Here is an 18,535-nt window from a genome sequence, read left to right on the forward strand (position 1 = left end):
TTCATTCAACGAGGGAGCTTTTGAGTGCACACACAATTGAAAGCATTTCGGGATTAGGTGTTCTCAGTCTACCGTAATCGGCTGTGAAATTACATGTTTTTATCAACATTGCTTTCCGTGAAAAGAAAAGCTATTTTGATCATCTTACTCACACGTGGCAGGGTATTGCATGCCCACGATTACCACATCAAGAAAAGCCTTCTGAAATGAGGACTAGGGGGCTGGGGGAGGGGGAAGGCGTGAGAAAAGGATGCTGTAATTCTGTAGATAAGGCTGTCTTAGTCTGTGATGGGCCAGGGGGTGGTAAAATTCAAGTCGGTAAAACAAAAGTCAAGGGATAGTTTTTGGACTAATTGTACTGTTGCTAGGCTAGATTCAAGTGGGTCGCCGTGTTGGTCAGAAGCAGCACAACAAAACAAAATCAGAGTCCAGTGGCACCTTGAAGACCAGCAAAGGTTTATTCAAGGAGTGAGCTTTCGAGTGCAAGCATAGACTGAGGAAGATGTAAGGGGATGATCTGCTTTGGCCCATATTGTTAGAATCAGTCCATCATTTCTGCCAAGGAGGGCGTCAGAAAATGGTAAGAAATGTGAGAAATGGTAAGAAATAGTGCCTGACGCAGGTGGGAAGGATTAACGGGCACTGCTATTTAAAGCTATAAAAAATAATGTTTAATTTTTAATCAGTTAAGCGTGGCCATTGTGGTAAGTACTTTTAAAATTAGAAAATTCACCACCAAAAGCTATTTATTATTTTAAAAACACATTACAGTTCTATCTATCTATCTATCTATCTATCTATCTATCTATCTATCTATCTATCTATCTATCTATCTATCTATCTATCTATCTATCTATCTATCTATCTATCTATCTATCTATCTATCTATCTATCTATCTATCTATCTATCTATCTATCTATCTATCTATCTATCTATCTATCTATCTATCTATCTATCTATCTATCTATCTATCTATCTATCTATCTATCTATCTATCTATCTATCTATCTATCTATCTATCTATCTATCTATCTATCTATCTATCTATCTATCTATCTATCTATCTATCTATCTATCTATCTATCTATCTATCTATCTATCTATCTATCATATCTCTCTCTCTCTCTCTCTATCCATCCATTCATCCATCCATCCATCCATCCATCCACCCACCCACCCACCCATCCATCCATCCATCCATCCATCCATCCATCCATCCATCCATCCATCCATCCATCCATCCATCGGAGGGCTGCTGTCAAGAGGTTTAGCATTCTCAGCCGCAGTGACCGTGATCCAGGCCCCAGATCATCCGGGAAGCCGGACCCGACACAATTGCAAGACACCTTGCATCATGAACGGGGCTGACTTTGCATTGGTTGCACAAATCTTTCCTCTGTAGTGGCTCCGCTGAGTCATCGCCTCCGTCTTCCAACATTTCATGCTCTTCCTTGGGCTCCTCTGCCGTTTGGACCACTGTTGTGATTCAGCAGGGCTCTTCTGCTATTCTTAAATTAGGTAAGCAATGTATGTAGTCATCAGCTGTCATTCCAAGAGATCTTCATTTGGAGGAGGGCATTCTCTTTTGTTTTGTTTCTTCCAAAGAGAACCAACCGTGGCGTTACTGATGGGACATCTCACCACTGGGGAGTATTAGTGAACAGGTAACACTGAACTCTCCAGTACACAGGATGCTATAAAGGTTGTTTTCAAATAATGCTAAGTATAATCTCTGGTCTTGTCTCGCTATTGGAAATAATGGAGGTTGGATGGGTCATCCTCTTTGGGTGTTGCTAGATTTGGACCTCCTGGTCCGATCTCTTTGAAACCTTGGAGTTCTTTTGAGGAGAGGCTCCTGCAGCTATGCTGCAAATTTGGAGCCTCTAACTCAAACTTCCACCCCCCCCAGGCCATGAAGAAGACGGAAATGGGAAATCCCCATAGACTTTGATAGAATCTGAACACCGCCCGTGGCGCCACGGGCGCCACGGACTAAATAAAAGAGTAAGGCGTTCTGGGGCGGGATGTGTCCGGGATGAGGAAGGGTCCGGATTGGACCCTTCCTCATGACAGACAATCGGAGGGAACAATCGGCAGGCGCGAAGCGCCTGCCGATTGCTCCCTCTGATTCCCAGCCCCAGCAACTGCGAGCCGCGCGCAGCGCGGCTTGCAGTTGCTCCTGGCCTGACGCCCGAGGGAACCCACGCAGGCCGCAGCCCCCGCGCACCACCCCCTCGCCCCCAACTTACAATGGTCTCCGCCGTCCTCGCAGCCGCTCCCGGCCAACAAGGTTCCAGGAAGAAACAGTCCACCAGCGGCCCTGCCAGCAAGCGGCCCGATGTGCGGGCGCGGCGCGCGGGCGCGGCCCGGGCGCGGCCCGGGCGCGGCGCGCGGCCGCGGCGCGCGGGCGCGGCCCGAGCGCGGCTCGCGGCCGCGGCCCGCGGGCGCGGCCCGGGCGCGGCCCGAGCCGGTCCCCAGCAGACTGACGGCGGTCCCCAGCAGACTGACGGCGGTCCCCAAGGTCAGTTTCTAGCGCCCGCTGTATTCGGCATACAGCGGGCTTAATTACTAGTCATAGAATAATAGAGTTGGAAGGGGCCACACAGGCCATCTAGTCCAACCCCCTGCTCAACACAGGATCAGCCCAAAGCATCCTAAAGCATCCAAGAAAAGTGTGTATCCAACCTTTGCTTGAAGACAGCCAGTGAGGGGGAGCTCACCACCTCCTTAGGCAGCCTATTCCACTGCTGAACTACTCTGACTGTGAAAAATTTTTCATGACATCTAGCCTATGTCGTTGTAATTGAAGTTTAAACCCATTACTGCGTGTCCTCTCCTCTGCAGCCAACGGAAACAGCATCCTGCCCTCCTCCAAGTGCCAACCTTTTAAATACTTAAAGAGGGCTATCATGTCCCCTCTCAACCTCCTTTTCTCCAAGCTGAACATTCCCAAGTCCCTCAACCTATCTTCATAGGGCTTGGTCCCTTGGCCCCAGATCATCCTCGTCGCTCTCCTCTGTATCCTTTCAATTTTATCTACATCCTTCTTGAAGTGAGGCCTCCAGAACTGCACACAGTACTCCAGGTGTAGTCTGACCAGTGCCATATACAATGGGACTATGACATCTTGTGATATTGATGTGATGCCCCTGTTGATACAGCCCAAAATGGCATTCGCCTTTTTTACCGCTGCATCACACTGCCTGCTCATGATGGCGCCATAGACTTGAATGGTGCTGAATTGATTCGGTGTCTCCATCCTAAGTCTGTGGAAAACTTCAACACAGGCCTTGACTTTGTATTATATTTCTATCTCTTCTCTTAAAATAAAATAAAAAAACATAAATAAAAATTAAAAAAGATATGTTTGAACCTCCTTACCTTTCGATGATGAAAACGCATCACTCATCTGCCCTACGACCGAATGAACTGTGAGTCATGAAAAAAAGAGGAGGGCATTGACCAGGGGAATATCTGAGACCTTCACTTCCCTTTACCAGTAGAGTTTGGCATCTCTTTTCTCTCTGCCTAAGCAAGTTCATTTGAAGGGAAGTTGCCTCAGAGACTGGTTGGTTCACTCTGCCTAGCTGCTGTCATTGTTAACAAAGGACTTTAGAAGAAATCTGAAGGCTTGACAATTCTGGTAAGTCAAAGATTTTTGTGCTCCTAATCGGCTTTGCCCCTCTGAACTGGCTTTATTCACTCTCAGTTGCCCTCAGTTGTCACATAGCCAAATCTGAATTGAAGTGCTGTACAGTGGGAGTGATTGAGGGCAAAAGAAGAAGGGGACGACAGAGAATTAGGTGGCTGGATGGAGTCACTAAACAGTAGGTGCAAGCTTAAATGGACTCAGGGGAATGGTAGAGGACAGGAAGGCCTGGAGGATCATTGTCCATGGGGTCGCGATGGGTCGGACACGACTTCGTACCTAACAAGCTGTACAGCAGGGGTAGTCAACCTGTGGTCCTCCAGATGTTCATGGACTGCAATTCCCATGAGCCCCTGCCAGCAAACGCAACTGGAGGACCACAGGTTGACTACTCCTGCTGTACAGCACCATAGCTATTGCTCTGTGCTCCCTCACTGGCTGGGATCAGAGAGAAAGGATAAACCATTTAAAAAGAGAGACAGGGAGGTGGGCAACAACTAGGAAAATTAACTACTGTATTTCTGTACTGGAGGTAGGCATATTTGTTGGTTGTGGGGGGGTGTGTGTGCAGAAAGATATTTATTATCGTTATCGTTATCATTATTACTTGCTAAATTTCTATTCTGCCCTCCCAATATGGTTGAGGGTGGCATACAAAGTGGGCTAAAATCAACAATAAATTGAAAACAGTGTAAACATTAGCGGTATAAAACAAATAAAACATAAGTCATAAATTAGAAGCATTAAGCAATAGCAGCTTCCAGTTGTCTGCTGCTCATACTTCTGCACACTTGATGTCACTCAGTGTGTGTGTGTATGTGTGGGGGGGTTGTAGGGGAGGGACACAGATGTTATTAAGTCCTTGGCTCCAACCAAAAGCTTGGTGGAGGAGCTCCATCTTGCAAGCCCTGCAGACCTGTGCCAGCACGGACAGGGCCCACGTCCCCTCTGGGAGCTCGTTCCACCAAGTGGGGGTCAGAAGTGACAATGTACTTGCCCTGGTTGAGGCTAAACAGACTTTCCTGGGGCCAGGAGCCACCAAATGATAGGGATTTGCAGAGTGCTCTTTGGGAGACGTAGACAGAGAGGCGATTCCTCAGGGATGCGGGGCCCAAAGGGTAAATACCAACACCTGAAACCTAATCCGGCATTCAACTGGAAGCCATTGAAGCTGCTGAAGCACGCTGATGTAGCTCTTCCCATACCACCGAAACCTTTGCTGGCTTTTGGGACGTCTTCATAAGGAATGCTCAGAATGGTTCATGGACAGGTGGGCCCTGTCCTTGTTACAACACTGGTTGTATTTTGCCTTGGGGAGCAAAAATTAGGGAAGGCAACCCAGCGATTAGACAGGCTGAACCTGGATCTGGGAGATGTCCCTCGAGATTATAAATGTGCTAGGGGGGCACGTGGCAAGCCCAGCATCCCTCTTGATTTTCCATTGGGTCTGTCTAAAACAGAACTTGTAGGCCCCGAATGATGTGTACATTCCTGGGCATCTTGTGCGTTTAGGTTTTGCAAATGTACGGGTGCCAGTCACCCACTGGTCACAGGCCTGGCCTCTCCTCACTCGAACTCCCCCTCTCACCCTTGTGGCCGGAGCACTGGAAGAAAGACTCCAGGCTGGAAATGTAGTCTGAGACCACTAGATCCTCAAGCTAACTAAAACCTTTTGGGGCGGTTGGATGTGATAATTTGAGACTTAAAAAATCATTTGATTGGAATATATTGTTATGAAAGGAAACCTTGTGGTGTAAAATAAGTCACTGAGGAAGTTGTACGAAAACGAGCAACCTGCCTGGAGACTCGTTTTGATTTTTTTTTACTTCTACGCTGTTGGAATAAACAGAATTTGCCATCGTCAGTTTTGTCTTCTCTGCTCTTGAAATTAAGCTGTGACAGCCATTTTGTGGTAACCATTTTGCGGCAGCCATTTTGTTGCTGTGCTCAGCATGCCAGGCCAGAATTCCATAGATTCTACCTTCCAAAGCACTCCTTTTCTCCAGGGGAACTGGTCTCTGTCATCTGGAGATAAGCAGTAAGGTGGCTGGCATCCCTAGGCTCAGTCCTCCGAACACAAGGGAAGCCATCTTGGATCAGGCCAGAGGCCCACCCAATCCAATGCTCTGCATCACGCAGTGGCCAAAAACATTATTCGGCTCTGCTTCCTTAATGCCCTTTCTTGGCCAGAGGAGTCCTTCTCACCTTACCTCCGGCAGTAAACGTCTTCCTCTCCTTAAAAGGGCTAGAGAAATCATTGCTAATTACAACGGGATTGATGTAACATGAGGCTAGAAAGCCAAGAAATCCTGTTTGGTTTTAGCGCCGAATCAATGAAACTCTGTAGGAGCACAATTTTGATCTCTCTTCCCAAACCCCACATTTTAAAAAGAGCTTTAAAACACCAGTAATGGTACATTTTTATCCTGGTTCCTCTCTGCCAACCTAATTCTGCAGGCTAAGACGTTTTAAGCTGCCAGAAAAGCAGTTTCAGATCTTGCTTTTCGAGATATTATGAATATCTTGATGGAAGTGCCTGTTTTTTGGGAGTCTGCTTGAGCCCCCCGCAGAGCACTTCAAAGTGCCCAACTTTCATGAAACACACATCTGTCAGTGGCCACGGCAGTTTCCACAACTGTATCTCAGTTTGGGGGAAAATGGTGCTTTCTATATTTCTGACTCATGGCAGGGCTGGCAAATGCCGGAGAAACATACCAGGGAGGGGAAAAACCCTGGTACCTTTCCTTGGGAATTTCATGTCCTCCCTTCTAGTTCAACTTGTTTACCTTGATATTTGGATCAACCTTGCAGATAAAGCCAGTAATATTCCTGACGGGTTGAATCCTGACCGCATCTACCAGCTAGGTATAAGCTTGACAGCATTCTGAAAGCAGCCTGTGTTTTCAGCAAGTGCAGAAAGAGGAGATTGCATGATCAAGGAAGTGGTTTCTTCCCTTCAACTAAAAATAAACTGAAGCACAGGGAACTAAACCAAGAACCTGAGATTGCATGTGATCCCAACTTCCTGTCCTAGTCAACCGACAGGCCAGCGTGGCATAGTGGTTAAGAGCAGTGCCTTCTAATCTAGCGAGCCAGGTTTGATTCCCCGCTTCCCCACAGGCAGCCAGCTGGTTGACCTTGGGCTAGTCACAGCCCTGATAGCGCTGTTCTCACAGAGCAATAATATAAGGGCTCTCTCAGCCCTCCTACCTCAAGGGGTGTCCTTTGTGGGAAGAGGAAAGGAAGGCAATTGAGCTCCTGGAGGCTGGCCCTGCGGGAGCTTTTGGCTTTCTGTAGGGCCTGCAAAACGGAGCTCTTCCACCAGGTCTATGGTTGAGGCCAGCGTGGCAAGGAAGAGCTGACGCCCCCCCCCCCCAGTGTTAAGAGCATGCACTTTTAGAGATCTGTGTTTTTGGAGGGGTTAGAAGGGTTTAGTTTTTGGAGGGGTTAGAAGGGTTTGGTCTGCTCTGGTTTTATTATTGGAGTCTGTTATGTATATTGTTATGTCTGGTTTGGTTAATGGGGTTTTAATGGCATTTTTAAGGGGTTTTTAATTCAGACGAATCTGTAACCTGCCATGAGTCAGACATCAGAGTGGTGGGCAATAATAATAATAATAATAATAATAATAATAATAATAATAATAATAATAATAATAATCCTCAGGGACGCCTTGGGGGATTGCCTATGACAGATTTCCACTGGGCTTGGAATGATTTTCAGGAAGGGGAAATCACATGGGGCTATGTGACGGCATTTCTTTCTCTTTGCCATACAGAATGTTCCTTGTCGTTTATAAATGCAGAGCCCAGCACGCAGACCCATCGGTGCATTTTGGTTGTTGCTTCTCTCCGCTGCCATCTTGCTGATTGCACCTGTGCCCCTTTGGCAGACCGGCCGGACGATGTTCAAGAGGATGGCCAAGCAGCTGATCCAGGAGCTGGACTCCGAGAGGAAGCTCATGCCCCTGACTAGCCTGGCCTATGCTGAAAGCTTCCGGCCCCTCTCCTTGGTGACCAGGAATCCTTCCAAGCTGCCGTGGCACACTCGGAAATATTCCCCGACCCCTTTCAAGTGGGTGGACGTACTCCGGGAAGGAGCAACGATGGAAATAGGTTGGGTATTCACAAAACACCATTGTGGGTTTGGGGTCAGGAATAAGGTTGCCAGCTCCAGATTGGGAAATTCCTGGGGATTTAGGGGCAGAAAATGGGAACAGTGGGGTTTGTGGAGGGCCCATTGCAGGTGATTTATATCAGACAACAACAGTTTCAAACTAAAAGAATGATAATGTTCCTAGCTTTTATTAAGCTTTTGTGTATTTATGTATTTTAGGATTTTATTGTTCATATTGTTGTAAACCGGACTGAGGTGACTGGTTCAGTAGAGGCAGGCGATAAATATGAATTAATGCTTTAGAGCAGGGGTAGTCAACCTGTGGTCCTCCAGATGTCCATGGACTACAATTCCCATGAGCCCATGCCAACAAAGTCTGCTGCCCAAAGCAGCCAGTTTTTCCTGGGGAACTGAAACAGCAGCAGAAGAGTTGGCATTTATACCCTGCTTTTCACTGCCTGAAGGAGCCTCAAAGCAGCTTATAATTGCCTTGCTATTATCTTTTTTTTGGTTCCTTAATGGCAACAACAATAACAACTGATCTGGAAAAGCCAAGTCACAGCCCCTTCCTGGCAGATCTACTCATTTTGAATAAAAAGGATGAAGGAATGTTGCTAGGAATGAGAGTTTATCTGTGGCAGCCTTTCTCAACTTTATTGCCATCGAGAAACCCCTGAAACATTCTTCAGGCTCCGAGAAACCCCAAAAGTGCCACGATTGTGTGGAATATGGTTGGGAAGCAGAGCTGTGGACACGCCCACCTGAGGCCCCTCCCCTTCCCAGCCCCTCCAGGCCCATCATTGGTTGTTTTGGGAGGGGTGGGTGGCTTGACATGACCATATATGGTCATATCACCTGATAAATCTGTAACAAATTTCAAAACTATATTTTATTTGTTTGTTTGTTTGTTTGTTGTTTAGACTTATTTTCTGCCACTCCCGTAACTGGCTCTTGGCGGGTTACCACTGTCCGTGTTAAACCCCCATTAAGACCTCATTAAATCCGGAACGCAGATTTTATTTGGCCTCCTGTTTCTTGCAGAACTGAAGCACTCCGAGCCGTTACAGTTTTCTACCAACATGTGCAAAAAATCTGGAGCGAGGTTGAACGTCAAGATCGAGTCTGCGGGCGTGGACATTGGCGGCTTGGGAGTCACTTGCCTATCTTCCTCACCGGTTTTGGTGAGGAAAACCTATGTGGACACCCGAGACCTGTGGTGAGCATTGTTTCTCGTGGCGTTACCAAAAAACGGGAGCTGGGGGAACAGAGTGCAAGCAGGATTGTGCTCTCTGGAGCAGGGGTAGTCAACCTGTGGTCCTCCAGATGTTCATGGACTACAATTCCCACGAGCCCCTGCCAGCGTTTGCTGGCAGGGGCTCGTGGGAATTGCAGTCCATGGACATCTGGAGGACCACAGGTTGACTACCACTGCTCTGGAGGACACTTAGGGAACAGGGCCAAGGACCCCCACAATGACTTTAAAGCCATGTTAGGCGAATTTGTGTGGGCTATTTGGCCTCTTGAGGCCACTGTTCTTAACCACAACAGTGGCTCATCTGGAAGGACTCCAAGATTTTGGGAAAGTCTCTGTGCCATGCTGCCCCGATTAGGCTCCTCACTACAGGATCCAGAACGCACTAACCTGGCAGGTTCTCATTCTGCAAGTTGGGGCTAACTTTCTTCCATAAACTTATTGCCTTCAGGAAAGTCGAGACATCCCTTGGCTTAATCCAGCAAATCTACCCAAAGCTGCAGTTTTATGTCGTGACGGAAGTTTTTGAGATAATGGAGCCGCTGCTGATTGAAGAGACCGTCCAAGGAGGAGGCAAGGGAGAAGTGACGGTGGTGGAGATAGTGAAGATAAAGGTCGGCGGCTTGACCCTTTTCTCGTCCCTCTTTTACTCCCCTAGCCGATTCTACGAGGCCGTTCTGGAATTTCGAGAAAAGATGGCAGACACAAAACAGCTGTCACAGGGCGGGGCTATGTTGGGAGAGCCCACAGGATGCGGAGACCTTCCAAAAGTGTCCTGCTCCAAGGAGAGTTGGAGGAAGCAACGTCATAAGATATATATTTATAAGATATATATTTAAAATGGAGTCTCGTGGACTTACCAGAAGTTCTTACAGGAAGTGACAAAGGGTAGCTCTAGGAATCTCTGGAAAATCTGTGGTGGGCCGGCTACACAGATGGCTGGAAGTATGGTCTTGCGAGCAGGTGGGGATATGGGAGGGGCAGTGAGAAGAGAAGTGTGAGTGGATCAAGTGTAGGTGGGCAGAGATGGAGCCCTGGGTCCTGTCTGCTCAGGGCTTTTCAGTTGCGGGTCCGGCCGTTGATCAGTTCACAGTTCAGCCAGTACTTTGCCGAACCCATAGCCACCTGTCCTCTATTCTCCAGGGTCTGGACACGAGAATGAGAAGGAAGTCCCTGCAGATCCCCCGTGGCACAGTGGTGGCCTACGGCGTTGAGAAGCTCCACACTCCTGAGGAAGACTTGCGTGAGTGAAAACATATGTTGAAATCTGGGTGGTTTTCACAAGGGATGGATCAGGGATGACAGAGGGCCACCTGGCTTCCCCGGGGGAAAGGCACAAACCAGAGATGATGCCACATGATACATTGACATCACATCCTGGATGTGATGTCAGTGCATCAGCTGACTTTCTGGACCGCCCCTTAAACTCTGTGGTATTACCATAGAGTTTTCTGTTTGGGAGATACTCCAGAACTTTGGCAGATGCACAGATCACATCCTGGTTTTTACAGTGTAATTTCTACCCCCATATCCTCCTCCCCACACTTTCCCCAACAACCCTGGCACAAGGACGGGTAGGAGAGCTGGACTGGCATGGGGTTGCCTGGGCGCGTGACAAAGCAAGGGGATACGAATGAACCTGGAAGACCGCTCCTACGTGCAAAAGAGAATCTCTCTTTCTCACTTTCCTTGTCTTGTTCACACACGTTTGCATCAAGCCTGCAGGCCCCTGGGCCTGACTCTATCCCTTTTCTTGCAAAAACCTCTCCTGGTCTTTGTCAGAATAGGCGGCGGGATCAGGGACCGAAACTGGGGCCAGCAGTTTCGAAGGGAAAATGTGAACAAGGTGGAGCAGCCCTCATTGTGAATTATCTAGCTGAGCAGGTGAGCACTCCAATAACACGCTCCTATACGGAGTCTCACCAAGACCAGCTTTAGCCTGCTTAGCAGTCCCCTGTGAGTTTCCTCCCGTCTTGTGGAATATTTGAGAAGAGACACAAGAAGCTGCTTCTGCTTCCTGGTAACTCTTTTTAAACGATGGCACAGATCCCGTGGCCCTGCTTACTTGTAATTGATTTTCTTCCCCTTTTCTCCCCAGAAGCTCAGTGGCGCCGGATGCGGCTCAGGATGGCTCCCGGCCTCGCTTACGATGGTAGGTTTCATTTTACCTTTTCCGGTTCTTCCTGCATCACAGTTGCCGTCGATGGACCCTGAAGCACAAACCCAGAAACAAACCCTGCGGCTTTCGAGGCCCCAATGAGAGAAGCGGGTGGAAGACTTCAGCTTGGATAAAAGTTGCAAATAGGCCCCGCTGATAATTAATTAAACAGTTCTGAACCATGCAGAATAGGGAGAAGATCTCAACTAGGAAGCCCAAAAGCACCTCTTAGGTCTGCCAGCTTCCAGGTCGGGGCTGGAGATCTCGAATTACAGACTGCTTTACTCATTTATTGATTTAAAACATTTATTCTACTTTTCCTGGGGAAGATGGCTCCTTGGAAAGGTGGGCTGCAGGGCATTATACCCTACAGAGGCCCTTCTCGTCCTTAAACCCCCCTCTCTCAGGTTTCACATTCAAATCTCCAGGTATTTCCAGACCTGGAGTTGGTAAGCCCACTTCCTCCTCCTCCATTCTTTCCTTCTAACTTTTCTAACATTGGAAGTCACCTGGGGTTGTGTGAACCGGGGGAGGTGCTGGAAGCAAATTCTCTGCATTCATTATTTTTGCACTCATTGTTTTGGAGGGCGCCATGAGTCGGAGCTGACATTTCCCTTCTGAGAGCAAAGGGGGTCCCTGAACCCAACCCACCGAATTCCTCACTTCAGTTGTCAAACCCAGATCTCTTTCTTGCTTCTCTCCTCAGCGTTCCAGGGCGAGATTGGCTCTTCGCTGACAGGTAAGCTAGCACTTACCTAGCATCATCTCACCTCTTGAGGTTGAACGGACAGCTAAAGCACCCGTTGAAAATCTGGCCATGAGTGAGGTGCTCTCTAATGGGTCTCAAACTGTTCCATCGCCTGCAGAGTTATTCCATCCAAAGCCATGGGTTTTAATGAACTTAAGCTGGCCTAATTCTGTACTGGGCAAAAAGAGATTAACGGGCATGTGTTGCATGTTATTCAAAGTGCGGTCTCAAGGAGGATGCTAATGATTGTACTCCTGACCTGCAGCTGTCCAGCAAGTGAAAGATGCAGTCAAAGAGGCTTACGAGCCGCTGACGTACCTGAGCCAGGACTTGAAGACTCAGTTTCTGGAGTCCTTTCGGGTTTTCCTGCAAGACGAAGACGTCTCCTCCGCTGTTCAGTCAGTGGTACGTGCTCTTTCTCAGCTGGTTAGTGGCCTCTTCTTGGAGCTCCTTGCCTCGATCTCTGGTCTTACCTATACTTGCTTCTTCTCTTTCCCCTTGGCCTGCCCTTGTCTTTTCTGTTCACTCCCCTTTCAAAGCATGGGTCTATACAGGCATCAGAATGAGGTGGCAGAGAGGACTGTTCCACTTCGGACTGCTGGTAGGGGAAGCCATTTTCCCATGTTCCCTCATGTAAATCACTCCCTGCAAACATGGCCATCTCATGTTTCCTGAATTTCTGAAATTCCTGAAACTTTGGGGGCAGTGGAAGATGGAGAGGGAACGTAGTGGACATATGATGTCACACTAGGACTTCCATTTCTCCTGTGCTCTATGGTATTCCATAGAGTGTATCTTCCATCTTCCACAGCTGCCGTCCCCTCTAGGAGAACTAGAGGGAGAACTAGGCAAATACTTATCCTAGATAAATATTTCCAGATTTTGCTGCCAGCTGTCTGTAGAAATTGCTCAATGGGTTTCATTCCCACACACACACAGTTGGAGCGTTCCCTGGCTGGAGAAGCTGCTGATCGATCCATGTTGGAGCTGTTGAATGAAGACTTTCGGCCTCAGGTGGATGCCCTCCTTTCCCACTTAGGCATCTTCCAGACTACCGAGAGGGGAGAAAGCTGTGATCTCTGGCAACCCGTGCATTTCCTCTGTTCCTCTCTAGAAGGTACGGCAGATGTTTAGTGCTGGTTAATCCTTCTTCCTTTCCCAGGGTCATGTGTAGTGGGTCTTGGAAGAACGGCTTCAGTTCTGGACTTGCTGGCGGACCTCTTGATAGCACCTGAGATTTACCCACCATGTGGCACAGAGTGTTCGACTGGATGGGCCATTGGCCTGATCCAACATGGCGACTCTTACGTTCTTTTGTTCTTAATAGGGTCACCGGGTGACTAGTGATTGCTTCAAGGATCAGTAATTGCTTCAAGGGTGAGGATACTAGGGAGGTCAGCAGTGCATACCCTGCTATGTCACTTCCAGGGGAAACCCAGATGTGACTTTAGGCAGTTCTAGGAATTGCCAGAAACTCTGTGGTAAAACGGTAGAGTTCCCAACAATCCCTAGAGCTACCCAATGTCACTCAATGGTAAAAAAGCCGAGAAAGGCTGAGCTTAACCCCCTTCAAAAGTATCAATCGCGTTCTAGATGTGACGTTTGGAATTTGTGTTCACAGACTTGGACTACGGGATAAATCCCTTGTTGGAGGCCGTTTTGGAGAAGAAGAAAATAGCCAAGCATCTGGAGATGGTGAGGCTCTTTTTGCTTGATTCCTTTTGTGTGTTGGTCTAGAAAAGAAGTGCCTCCCCATCCAGGGCCAAACATGGATTACATGAATGACACGAATATTTGCACTGCAGTCATTGGAGGTATTCCTGTGCTCCTCTTGATCTGGGTGCCCATTTATAGTTAAGATGATGGCATTGAGACAAATGTTTTGATGGGGGGGGGAGGAGTGTTTGTTTTTAATGCAAATGCTGAGCTTAGGAGAGGCATTCCTCGTACTCGCACAGAAGGAATGCCTCTTCTGACATGGCATCCACTGCAGCACACTCTAAAACAAAGAAAGAATGTCCTTTCTGTTCAGGACTTTCATTTTATACATAAGCCCATTTTCATGCACATTTCAAAATCGGGTTCCCCTCTGCCCTTAGGGTCTTTCCCCTCTAGCCCGGGGGTAGTCAAACTGCGGCCCTCCAGATGTCCATTTGCTGGCAGGGGCTCATGGGAATCGTAGTCCATGGACATCTGGAGGGCCGCAGTTTGACTACCCCTGCTCTAGCCACTGGGCTTTGACCGCCCATCTCCTGTCCCAAAGGGTATCTGGGAGGGCTTCGGTGCCCGGGGAAACGGCATGCGTGAAACGATCCTCTCCTACTTTCTCTTTTGCTGCGAAAGATGGCTGGTGTTTTGGGGTGGAGCCTTTCTGGCGAAGAAGGAAGCACTTTTGTGAGTCCCGCTCGTTCCTTGACTGAGGAAGAAGCCGCGATAGCCGCACAAATGTTGCAGATTTGCAGTCTGGACTCCAAATTCGAGGCCGGCTCCATCACCTGCCCGTGGAACAACGACGCACGTTCAGAACTGGCCGCTCTGTATTCAACCTTATATGCCTTGCGGATCTTAAGTGAATGATGGAGGAACGAAGCCGGATTCCAAAGAGATGGCCTTCTCCCACGTGGGCTGTCTGCTGGGCAGAAGGGCAATGAGTCACCACAAGGTTTAGCGCTTTCTCCCTCTTCCAGACTGGTTGTTGCCTCTTCTGCTGGGAGAAGGGAAGGCAGCTGCCCAGGCGGGGAATATTCCTTGATCGTTTCACAGCCAAGTACTAGCCATGGCTGTCCCTGCTGAGCTTCTGAAATCTGGCACGGTCCGGCCAGGCTGGGCTATCCGGGTCAGGGGCTTTGTAATTTAACAACAGTTTTATTCTGAGAAAAGAAATGTTTAAGCTAATCCAAGGAAAAACCTCGGGGAAGCAAATCACAGCTGCAGTATTGCTACTACTTGCCTATAGGTTCCAGGCCAAGATTTCTTCTGGCTTAAGGATATCATGTTCTCCGATGGATTTCAGAACTGGTTAAGATTGTCCTATGACTTTTTAATCATTGTTTTTTTTTTAAAAAGTAATTTTGTGCTGCAATTGTTTTTATAGTTAATTTTATGCTGTTGCTCGTATGATTTCATGGTCCTGTTTTCATTTTGTGAGTCGCCTTGAGCTGGTCTCCAGAGAAGTGGCGTAGGTATTTTCTAAATAAATGAATAAATCAGGACACCTTGTTTTTGGATGCCTCTTGCTTCGGCCATGGCGCTTTCGGACTCCTCTCTGGATTTCTGAGGACTAGAAACATGAATACTCGGACTGTCAGCTTACCAACAAGATGGCCACAGAGCCTCAGGCCTCGCTTCTAGAAGAATGGTGGGTTGGGAAAATTCCAAGGAGTTATTCTTTCTGGTGCGGAGCAGAGGTGGAATTCAGGCGCTTATTTTCAGAGGAATTCTGATCTGTCTGGTGTTTGGTGTAGTGGTTTGGTGCAACGGCCAGCGTTGATTCCCCGCTCCTCCTCATACAGCCAGGTGGGTGACCTTGGGCCAGTCACAGCCCTAATAAGAGCTGTCCTGACCATGTTCTTTCAGAGCTCTCTCAGCCTCACCTCCCTCACAGTTGTGGGGAGAGGAAAGGGAAGGGGACTGGAAGCAACTTTGAGACTCCTTCAGGCAGTGAAAAGCAGAGTCTAAAAACCAACTCTTCTCCTCTTCCTCCTCCTCCTCCTCCTCCTCCTCCTCCTCCTCCTCCTCCTCCTCCTCCTCCTCCTCCTTCTCCTTACTGTGGGAAAGAAGAGGATTTAGTTTTGAGAGCAGTAAATTAACTAAATATTTTTCTAGCCCACCCTTCCAATACAGGTCAGGGTGGGTGACAGCATCATTAAAACATTTAGATTCAAACATGAATATTATTTGGTTACCCCCAACCAATTACATAGCAAATGGGGGGCATTCTACAGTTCATGGAGCAGGTCTCCCCCATCTCCAGCAGTGTGCAAATGAGCAGTTGTCTGGGATTTGTGGCTTCTTGCCCCAGGCGTCTTTCTCCCTGGCCTGCCTGCATCCTTGATCCAGTTTCCCCCTTCTTTGCACAGACGTCTGAGCTCCATCCCTGGCCTGCATTTGATTCTGTTTCCAGATTGGTCCTCTGGTGCATGCAGCAGGCATGCCTCGGAACAGAGAAGAGAGGTTGTTCATCATAACTCGGCACTCAGAACGGCTTACCAGAATCTCCTGATGATTTCCTCTGCAGAAAGTGCTGGCGAAAGAAATGGGATTGTGGACCGGCCAGCTGCGGCTGACTCCTCTGTGGAGACCTGACCCAGAGCTACAAGCAGTGACAGCAACACTCCATGATGACACGAGGAGACAGTCTCTGAGAGGACAGGCGTAAATCTCTGGTCAAGCATCAGCTCAATAGCCCCCCTCTCCAGCCCTGAGTTGGCAACAGTGAGCCATCTGCTAGCCAGTTCACCTTCCCACTCATGAGAGCCTCGGGGATAGCCTAGGAGGAAGATAAGGATGGAACTGTCAGACAGGAAGGCACAGTGCCAGATTGGCAGCCCAGCAAGGGCTCTGCATCAACAACGAGGAAGAGTGCTTGCAGGAGCAGGACGGAGTCTGACAGGTGCGTAGGGTGAGGTATAAAAGCAGCAAACTAGTGAGTGACTGTGTGGAAGCAATGAGTCTGTTAGGGCTTGTGTGTGTGTGTTTTGGGTTGATTCCCTTGTCTCTGACCCGGGATTGGGTTTTAGTCCTCTGCTTTTGGTTTTCTCTTTGGACCTGAAGCTGTGGCTGTGATCTAACCGGCATCTTGGTTTTGGAGGGATGCTTTGACAACCTCTGCTTAGCTCCTGACCTCTGACCAGATCAAGCTATACTGAGCCACCCAGAAGGTCAGGGAAGAGACAGAGGGGGGTTGCCATTGCCTGCCTCTACATAGCAACCCTGGACTTGGTGGTCTCTTGCTTAGCTTCCACACTCTGGCAAGATCAGGCAAATCTGGGCCAAATCAGAGCTGTTAAATAGCACTATTGCTCTGACAAAAACACCTTCACAAAGAACTCAGTTTTATGTCGCTTGCAGGATGGCAGAAGGGGAAGAGTCTTGCTGATCTCCTCAGGCTCACGGCAGGGGTGTGAAGCAATGGAGCAGGAGGCGCAGGGACCCTGTTTTTGATGTCAGGCGTGTGTTGTCCGTATAGTAAGCTCTTAGTCTGAAAGGCAGCAGCCTGTTGATTAGTGTGGAAACAGCTCAGGGACGACCAACCCGTCCTCCCAAAGGATGACAGACCATGTAACTGCAAACAAAGCAAAATGTTTCCTCTTCTTAATTGCTGAGTTCGTGTCCTGCCTTGGACTCAGCCACCAGTGCTCCTTGGGAGCTGCGTACGCGAACGGCTGCTAATTAACAAGCGGAAGCCCTGCTCAACCCAACAGCAGGTTGGTGCCGCGCAGGGTGTTGAACTGCTCGTTTCAAGATTACAGCAATTAGATTCTGCTCGGGATGTGAACTGCTGCACTCAGTAGGGAGGGAACAACGCATTAGAGAGAACAATGCTCACCACTTGTAACCACTTCCTTTTTTGGAATATTACTTCTCTTGGAGGCCACTGTGGTGTAGTGGTAAGAGTGGCCAGCTCCAAGTGGGGAAGCATGTTCCAGTTTCCCACTTAGCCGTGAAGCTCACTGGGAGAACTTTTGGCCAGCCCGTCTTTCTTAGTCTCACCTATATCGAAGGGTCATTATGGGGACCAAAGTGGGGAGAGCCATGGATGTTACTCTAGAGATCTAACTGTAAGCACAGTCCTGGAGTGTCTGTGTGTGTGTGTGTGTGTGTGTGTCTGTCTGTCTGTCTGTCTGTCTGTCTGTCTGTATCTATCTATCTATCTATCTATCTATCTATCTATCTATCTATCTATCTATCTATCTATCTATCTATCTATCTATCTATCTATCTATCTATCTATCTATCTATCTATCTATCTATCTATCTATCTATCTATCTATCTATCTATCTATCTATCTATCTATCTATCTATCTATCTATCTATCTATCTATCTATCTATCTATCTATCTATCTATCTATCTATCTATCTATCTATCTATCTATCTATCTATCTATCTATCTATCTATCTATCTATCTTCTTTACATATTTATCCTACCGCTCCCACAAGGGCTCACGGCGGCTCACACTAAAACCCCAATACATAAAATCCCAATGCCTAAAAACCCCAATAAAATTTATCCGAACCCAATAGTTAAAACTACATGGAACAATCCAACCATGGCGGTAAAAAGGGGGGGGAAATAATCCCCATCCCCAACATTAACCTCGGGATGGATGGGGGCTGATGAGCTCAGTCTGCCTAATGACCCCGCTAGGTTTCAGAAAGCGGGGCAAGGCAGGGGCCCCCCAGATGTACTTTTAAAAGAACTGACCTAGGATGTGATATCACAACATTCTCCCCACACACACACACATACACTCTTTCTCTTTCACACTCTACACTGGCAATTTGTGGCAGGGTGTGAGCTTTCAGGAATCACTGTATCTGAAGAAGTGAAAAGTGACTCAAGAAAGCTCTTACCGTATTACAAATGTTGTCTGACTTTAATGTGCTA

At 48.0% G+C, this 18,535-nt stretch overlaps 1 protein-coding gene across 3 annotated transcripts; it reads left to right on the forward strand.

Annotated features, from left to right (window-relative positions):
• The first annotated feature begins 3,513 nt into the window (after positions 1–3,513).
• Positions 3,514–15,095, forward strand: GSDMA (gasdermin A). Of its 3 annotated transcripts, none has more exons than XM_077313727.1 (11): positions 3,514–3,644; positions 7,429–7,765; positions 8,808–8,982; positions 9,470–9,632; positions 10,162–10,261; positions 11,117–11,170; positions 11,883–11,915; positions 12,190–12,329; positions 12,864–13,041; positions 13,546–13,619; positions 14,268–15,095. In XM_077313727.1, exons 2-11 carry the CDS (start codon positions 7,450–7,452, stop codon positions 14,499–14,501), a joined length of 1,467 nt encoding a protein of 488 aa, XP_077169842.1. In that variant the 5' UTR covers positions 3,514–3,644; positions 7,429–7,449; the 3' UTR covers positions 14,502–15,095. The 3 variants fall into 3 exon arrangements, with proteins under 3 accessions (XP_077169842.1, XP_077169844.1, XP_077169845.1); XM_077313729.1 differs by having other exon boundaries at positions 11,120–11,170; XM_077313730.1 differs by having other exon boundaries at positions 3,538–3,644; positions 7,456–7,765.
• The last annotated feature ends 3,440 nt before the right edge of the window (positions 15,096–18,535 follow it).

This window comes from Paroedura picta, chromosome 16 (assembly GCF_049243985.1).
Source record: "Paroedura picta isolate Pp20150507F chromosome 16, Ppicta_v3.0, whole genome shotgun sequence".
NCBI classification, from domain to species: Eukaryota; Metazoa; Chordata; class Lepidosauria; order Squamata; family Gekkonidae; genus Paroedura; species Paroedura picta.